The 8,029-nt window shown below is 39.2% G+C and overlaps 1 protein-coding gene across 2 annotated transcripts in view; it reads left to right on the top strand.

Moving 5' to 3' along the window:
* GRB14 (growth factor receptor bound protein 14) overlaps positions 1 to 8,029 on the top strand; it is a 58,133-nt gene that overhangs the window by 43,972 nt on the left and 6,132 nt on the right. For both annotated transcript variants that reach the window (XM_006766494.2, XM_015565749.1), the window contains one exon: positions 3,456 to 3,536. In XM_006766494.2, coding sequence (XP_006766557.1) covers positions 3,456 to 3,536 — 81 coding nt within the window. The remainder of the gene's footprint in view (positions 1 to 3,455; positions 3,537 to 8,029) is intronic.

Genomic DNA, 8,029 nt, shown 5'->3' with positions numbered 1-8,029 from the left:
TCTCAACCTTCCTAATGCCGCGACCCTTTAATCCAGTTCCTCATGTTGTGGTGACCCCCACCATAAAATTATTTTCATTGCTACTTCATAACTGTAATTTTGCTACTGTGATGAATCATAATGTAAATATCTGATATGCAGGATGTATTTTCATTGTTCGCGACCCACAGGTTGAGAACTGCTGGTCAATAGAAGATCCAGAAATTGACCCAAGCCGTTATACTCAATTAATATTTGACAAAGGAGGCAAGAGCATACAATGGAGTCAAAACAGCCTCTTTAATAAATGGTGCTGGGAAATTTGGGTAGATACATGCAAAAAAATGAAACTAGGTCACCAACTTACACCATACACAAAAACAAACTCAAAATGGCTAAAGGACTTGAATGTAAGGTGGAAACCATAAAAACCCTACAAGACTCCATAGGCAGCAAAATTGCAGACATTTGTCGTAGCAATATCAATTTATAACTGCCCAGTTTAACCAAAATAAAGTTGTAGTTTTGAAAAAATAAAGAAAAAAAGCAAACCCTGTCAGAATGGCTACCATCAACAAATCAATAAATGACAAGTGCTGGCGAGGATGTGGAGAAAAGGGAACCCTCGTACACTGCTGGTGGGAATGCAGACTAATGCAGCCATTATGGAAAATGGTATGGCGTTTCCTCAAAAAATTAAAGTTTGACTGAGAATCGAACTGTGACCTCCTGATTCATAGGTTGACGCTCAGCCACTGAGCCACACTGGCTGGGCCAGTCAGGCCCTTTATTCTGGGGCCAGTGAGAAATTGGTGAAAGGGTTCAAACAAGAAAGTGATATGATCTGTTTTATACTTGAAAATATTCAGAGCCAGGAGTCTGGGTAGTCAGCACAGACATGCTACTGGAGGACTGCGTTGGTTTCCCTGGCAGGTAGTTAGTGGGGCCTCTGTTGGATCCTGTGGCTAGTGCCACTGAGCTTGCCTGGTGGTAGGGGTATCTTTAGATGGTCTCCTTTAGTTGTCTGTTGTGTTATTTCCAGAGTTTATCATGGCACAGTAAGTCCTCACTTAATGTCCTTGATTGTTTCTTGGAAACTTCAACTTTAGAAACGATGTATAATGAAACCAATTTTCTTTTAGTCTAATCGATAAAAATAAGATTTAAGTTCCTGTGGCATATTTCTAGTCACAAAAACATCACCGAATTTCTAAATAAATACCCAAAATGCTTCTAACATTTAACCATTGCAATAAATGTGAGCTATATATACAGTTAAGAAAAATGTATAAAAACAAGTGAGGTAATGATTTCCCAATCTGTTCAGGGTTGAGGTTGGCAGAACCCATCCTGGCAGCTCATGACCCAAGGTGGGACCAACGCCCTTCCATCCCAGGCCCACACACCCACACTATCTGAGACTGGGACAATGTGGACATGCCAATTCACCTCAGTTGCACATGGTTGGGATGTGGGAGGAAACCGGAGTCCCAGAGAAAACCCACAAAGACATGGGGAGAACATGCAAACTCCATGTAGACATTGACCCTGACTAGGAGTCTATTTTTTTCCTCTTCGACGTTATAATAAAGCTAGAGGCCCGATGCACGAAGATTCGTGCAAGAATGGGCCTTCCTTCCCCTGGCTGCTGGCACTGCCTTCGCGGTAGCATCATAAGACGTGGGCTGCCAGGCTGCAACTGGGAAATGGGTCTAAACTATAGAAAATCGTAGAAAATCTGGGACTTAGGGAAGGGATTTGCTCATGTACATGTCTCCTTCCCCAGTTACATGTCTCCTTCCCTTTCCCTCAATTAAAACTGTGCTGGCTTCACTCTAACATATTTTTTTTCCCTTACCTGCCCCTCTATAGGGGCAGGGAAGTGTTAAGGTGACCCATGCCTTACCCCTCGGCCAGAGTTAAATGCCTACCAAAGACCTCCCACAGCACTGAAGCAACTACCTAACACCACAGGCACCCGGGACAATACATCTTTGAAGAAAACAGTCATATTAGCCGGTAGCGGGCTTTTCACCGCAGATAAATAAAAGGTGGCCAAGCAGCATGCACCTTGTGAAAGTGTTGGTTGGAGGTTATTGTATATTCTCCAAAATGAGCTTGACTAGGAATTAAGCTCCCCTGTGTTCTTTTTCAAAATTATTGTAGGTTTAGAGTTGATTTATAGTAAAATTTATTAGGTCTCATTAATAACAATCAGACTTTAAATTAGAAAAATAATTTTTCGATTTTGAGAGAAAAAGGATAAAGAAGTCAGCACAGAATTTTAAATGAATATGGGTTTATATTCAGGTTGAAAGCAAAGTCAGTATTTTGAAAATACTGACTTTCTGCACTCCACTCTGATTTTCTGTCTAATTACCAAATCTATCCAGCTCCCTGAAATTGCTTTAAGGAAATAGTCTTCATAGTAGAGACTGTAAAGACTATTGGAATGTTTAAATGGTATTCACCCCAAGGGTAAAATTGGATTCCATAGTATCTCTTAAATCTCTTTTTATAGAGGACTTACTTTAAAGTTCATCCTAGCTCCATGAAATGGAGAGTTGTAGACTGTAAACAGCCCCCGCCCCCCACTTAAAAAAAAGTCCGTCTGCCTCAGGGGTTGCTCCCTTCCTTCCTTTGTTTTAAAATAAAGTGACCTAAATCTTAGGGGTTATCTTCCAGTTTCAGATGGGGACCTCTGCAAGATAAGTGTGGTCATGGCAATTGGCATACTTAATGTTTCTCAAACTAATAATCCGGTTTATAGTTTAGACCCATTTCCCAGTTGCAGCCTGGCAGCCCAAGTCTTATGATGCTACCCCAAAAGTAAAGACGCTGCAGTTCTGATCTATTGCCATTATGTTGTATTTTGTGACCCTTTGTCTGCAATCAGCCTGATTTCCCACCATTTTGATTTCCCTGAATGTAAAGCCATACATAAAACTGGGTCATAATAGTATCGTTACCGGAGGAGATACACTGCCAAAGGGCTTTGACACGAGCCCTGCCATGGATTGATCAGAGACGATGTGATCCATGCCATGGATTGATCAGAGACATTGCTAATGACTGACTGGTGAATTTTGCCTGGTTTTGCTTAGGAAGCGTTTGCAGAGTCTTTGTAGCATAAAGCCAGGCACCCTTCCCAAGCGAGTGTTCTTATCAGTAAGTGACATGCCCCTCTAAACAGTTTTAGTGCTAGTGGTGCTAAAAATAACGTATAGAAATGTCAGTTCCAGGTCTTCATAGTGGTGAGCTACACCTAAGAGTGCGTCCAAATAAAAAACACTGTGTTTTTAAATGTATCCTTTCAAGCTTATCTTACAAAAATTTTATTAACTTATTGGTTTTAAGGAACACTTACCGTTTTTATTTTTTATTTTGATGGTGTTTAACTAATGAAAGTATTCATTGCCATGACTTATCTGTGCAGTAAAAGTGATGGAATGTGTTTTTACTCATTTGTTCTGCAGTATGGCATGCAGCTGTACCAGAATTACATGCATCCGTATCACGGGAGAGGTGGCTGCAGTTCTCAGAGTATATCACCCATGGTAAGCTCCAAATTATCAAACCTATATTTTATTTTATATTATATTAATTTGCAGTTACATGGCATTATAAATGCACATTATAATACATCTACATTCTTTCCTTTTGGTCAAGTAAAGCAATTCTTTGGCATTATCTTACCATAATGTTATATTGAATTACTTATTTTTGATTTTGTATGATTGCAACCTATGTGATAAAATCGCAGCAGCAGAGTAAATATGAAATATTCAATTAAAATAGATAGCTACATGTTAAAGAAAATGTTTAAATATTTGAAAAAATTACTTGAGTCCTTTTGTCTCATTATTCGAGGATTAAATCTTAATAAGATGATATATGGAATTTTTTCTGTGGGGTTGTAAATGTTTCCTTAATTATTGATTCTTAGTATGGGCTTATTTATTTCTGGAATTGTTATACTAGAAGTCTACTATAAATATTTGAAAATTTTAAAGCTGTACTATACACATGTGTACTTTTTTGCATTCTGGCTCTCTAACAATAAAATTTTTAAAGTTCCATGTCCTTACAAAACAAATTGTTTTACAGAAAACCCAGAAACTGTCAGCTGAAATATAGGTCATGCATTATTATATTAAGTCTACTGCTGCTTCTCAGATTTATACTGAATACAACATGGATATTCATTTGCAGACACACACACATCTTTATTCTTTAGGACCAATTTCAATTTTCTGTGCATTAACACAAGAATGTTGTTTATTTATTTTTATTGTTGACACTATTAGAGATGTCCCCCACTTTCCCTCACTTTGCCCACTTCCACCCAGCCCTCTCCCCCTTCCCTCTCACCATCTCCACACTGTTGTCTATGTCCATAGACAATGCATATGTTTTTTGGTTAATCTCATCATCTTCTCTCATCCAGTCCGCCTTATCCCCAGCCCCTCTGACCTCTGACAGTCTGTTCCATGTATCCACGCCTCTGTTTCTTAAAGTTTACGTTCTATTTTCACCTGTGCTTCTTCATATTGAATATATTAGGGATTCAGACATATGTGCCTGTGTTACAAATCAGCTAACGTGCTGCACTTCCACTTAGGTTAAAAATACGCTCCGCATGCCTGTGACCAAGGCAGACACATTTCCCCACATGTAATGTAGCAGATGAAATGCTCAGTTCTAGGAATGAGGCATGAAATAATGTTGATTGTGAAGCCTGATAGGCTAATATGGAAAAAGAACTCCAATTCTGTAGTTATGTTGCTTTAACTATAAGTTATGGAAGAGTAACTTCTCACCTTTGTATCCTATTACTTTTAAGCCTTAAAATAAGAAACAGAAAATGTAATGAATTTCTATATAAGCAACTGCTTTAAGGTATTTTTATAATTTGTCAGCTTATCTTTATCTTTCAATCTATATGAATAAAAAGAATAATGAATTTTATTATCTTAATCCTTTCCTAAATCCTTCTACATTTCTTTTAGAGTGTAAAGTTATTAGGATGAGCGTGTTAACACCAGCTTTGAAGGCAATTATTGTTTAGTGCCCTCTTAATCATAGGAAAAAATTGTCACAAAGAACTTTCTGGTCTCATCACTAGCATACAAGTGTGTTATTATTCTTGCTTGTATCCATTGAAAGTGATCCTACTATTGATCAATATGGGTATGACAGTTTGGTTGGTGAAGCTTTCCTTGTTCAAGACCATGTATAGGAAATGACACTTCTCAAGTAAACCTGGTTGGAAATAGGATTGGAGGAGAAGGAGTTTAGGTGTCTGTGTGGTGAGGATCTGTCTGTCCTGTATGGCAGTTGTCATGATCAAAGGGCATTTGAGATTTGGGCTCCACTCTTCTTAATTTACATAAAGGAAATGAAGATGTTGGGGGAGTATTTGTATTATCCACACAGAGTCCTACTTTTCTAGATTTTCAGTGACCTATGTAATGTATACCAGCGCCCCTCACCTGCCTCTGCTGGTTTTCATCCCAGCACTATTTTTGGAGAAACATCGAAAAGTTAGTGTATTTTAGTTATGTTTTTGAAGGAACAATAGTATCATCTTATCTTCAGAGATACATTTTGAGAAAAGAAATGAGAAAAAGATGTTCTTATGCCATAATGAATATCTTAGCTACATATAGTACTTAATAGCCACCCCTATCAGCCTTTGAAATGAGAATCATCAGCAGATATTTTAGGAAGCCAAATATAGTTGGTCCTTTTTAGGGAAAACAAAGGATTCATTTAAAGGATCATCTGTTAATATAGTCCTGGCTGGAGTGAGGGGATGGGAAAAACAAGTCTACAGAAATTCTTATTCTTCCTCACTTTTTTAAAAACAATATATTTTATTAATTTTTTACAGAGAGGAAGGGAGAGGGATAGAGAGTTAGAAACATCGATGAGAAAGAAACATCGATCAGCTGCCTCCTGCACACTCCTTTCTGGGGATGTGCCCACAACCAAGGTACATGCCCTTGACCGGAATCGAACCTGGGACCTTTTAGTCCGCAGGCCAACGCTCTATCCACTGAGCCAAACCGGCCAGGGTCTTCCTCACTTTTGACCCTGAGTTGGACATTCTGTGCCACCATTTCTTCCCTGTACCCCACTCTGTGGTACATAAGGGTACCCTAGATAGAGCCCGTCCGTCACTGCTTTTACTATAAGCTGCCCATGTCACCTTAGCGGAGTCACTGGTGCCCTGCAGTATAGACGGGGGTGGTTGAATAATCTTCAGAATCAATTTCATCTCTGATGTCTTGTGGCTCTGTATGAAGCAGATGAGAGATAATGTCTGAGGAAATTCTGTGCCCTCTTGCTAAGGACTACACTGCAGTTTTATCTGGATCTTTTAAATGGGGTGGCAGATAATGCTTAGCTACTAGTTGCCACCTAGTTGAACTGCCTGCAAACCATCTCATATCCACTTAGAAGGACTGGATCTGATCTCACTGTGCAGCCTGGATAATCCAGACTGTCCCAGGTCTTTTCTCTCTTTAAAAAAAGAAAAAAGAGACATGCCCTTAAAATCATGAACCCTTTTTTTTAGGGCTTGCCCTGTTTATCCCACTAGAAGAAAGAGCTGGAATTAGGGACACATGCTTTGAAAAATACACCGATTCTGAATGGTATCAACATTGCTTTCCTATGTGAAAGAAATTGAGCTGAAAATGACCTTTTGAGTTCAAGTCTGATCTTGCTTCACTTCCATTTCTTTGTCCACCAAAGGTAAACTATTAATTTTTCATCCACCACCTGCCATTCAGCAGAAAATATTTGCTATATTTCTGTGTTTCCTTCTAGTGTAATGTAGCAAATGAAAAGACTTATTTGTATTGTAGATTCCCTACTTATGTCAGGTAATTATGGAGCATAAGATCTTGTTTTATATACTGGCCTATCATATTATAGGAAACAAAAATAAGAACACTGGGTACCTTTATTGTCCTCTCCTAACAGTATTTTTATGTCACTGGGACCTTGAGTCCCATCTTGGCATGTGAAGTAGAGAGATGATAAAGATACAGCTGCCATTGTGAGTGAGATTAGGTACTCTGTGGTTTGAGCAGGTAGAGGCTTTTCATTAAAGTTGGCAAAGCGGAAGTACATCCAACCGGTCCACAGCCCAGCACAGAAGATCACAGGTGAGGAGGGCAAAGTCAGGTGGGACCGAAAATAGAGATTACAGGGACAGCGTCTGTCTGGCAAGAGCAACTGCCAGTTACAAAGGCTCCTGTAACAAATGAAAGATTGCAGGCCAGGTCTCTAGAAATAAAGTTGAACCTAAATAAGATTGTGGACTACTATAGCCTGGTCTGAAGAGGAAATAACAAATGCTAAAACGTGCAGTGTGTGATGTGGGGATAAATGAGCCCCCTGATTTTTCTGTGTGTGGACAAGGTTTAAAACACACATGTGACTGTGGTCTGTTAGGCCAAGCTGGGAATGGCTGAGTCCATGTGGAGAGAGATAAAACGGTCTTAAGCCAGGAGTCTCTTAATGCGCCTTGGCTCCTCATCTACCATTAGACTTCCATTTTTTGTTTTGCAACTCTGTTAACTAGTGGAGAATAACTGGTAAACATTGCCCATGCTGTTTTTGAAGGTTTTTTTTTTTTTTTTTTTTTTTTTTTTTTTTTTTTCTTTTGGAGAGTTTTATTTTATATTTTTAAAAGTGAACTCAACCATATATGCATAACACATGGACACAGACAATAGGTGAAGGCCTGGGGCAAGGTGTGGGGGCAGGCTAGAAGGGGTCAATGGGGGGACATATGTAATATTTTCAACAATAAAGATTTAAAATAAAAAAAGAAAGGTTATTTTTAAAAAAGCCTTCTCTTCTTTCACTTAAGATAGACAACCAAGTGCCCAGTTAAAAGTTCTACTCACTGGGAGGATTCCTTTCAGGGCCCCCCATAAATGGGGCTAATAGAGCTGTAGTCATTCCTATGACCAACAGACAGAACTTGTAATGAGGCCAGAGGGGGCTTGAAGGAAGTGAGGAGCAGGGCAGCAGG

The sequence above is a fragment of the Myotis davidii genome, unplaced genomic scaffold (genome assembly GCF_000327345.1).
Source record: "Myotis davidii unplaced genomic scaffold, ASM32734v1 scaffold59, whole genome shotgun sequence".
NCBI lineage: Eukaryota > Metazoa > Chordata > Mammalia > Chiroptera > Vespertilionidae > Myotis > Myotis davidii.
The sequence above is the reverse complement of the archived record's forward strand: the minus strand, read 5'-3'. Positions and strand labels throughout refer to the sequence as shown.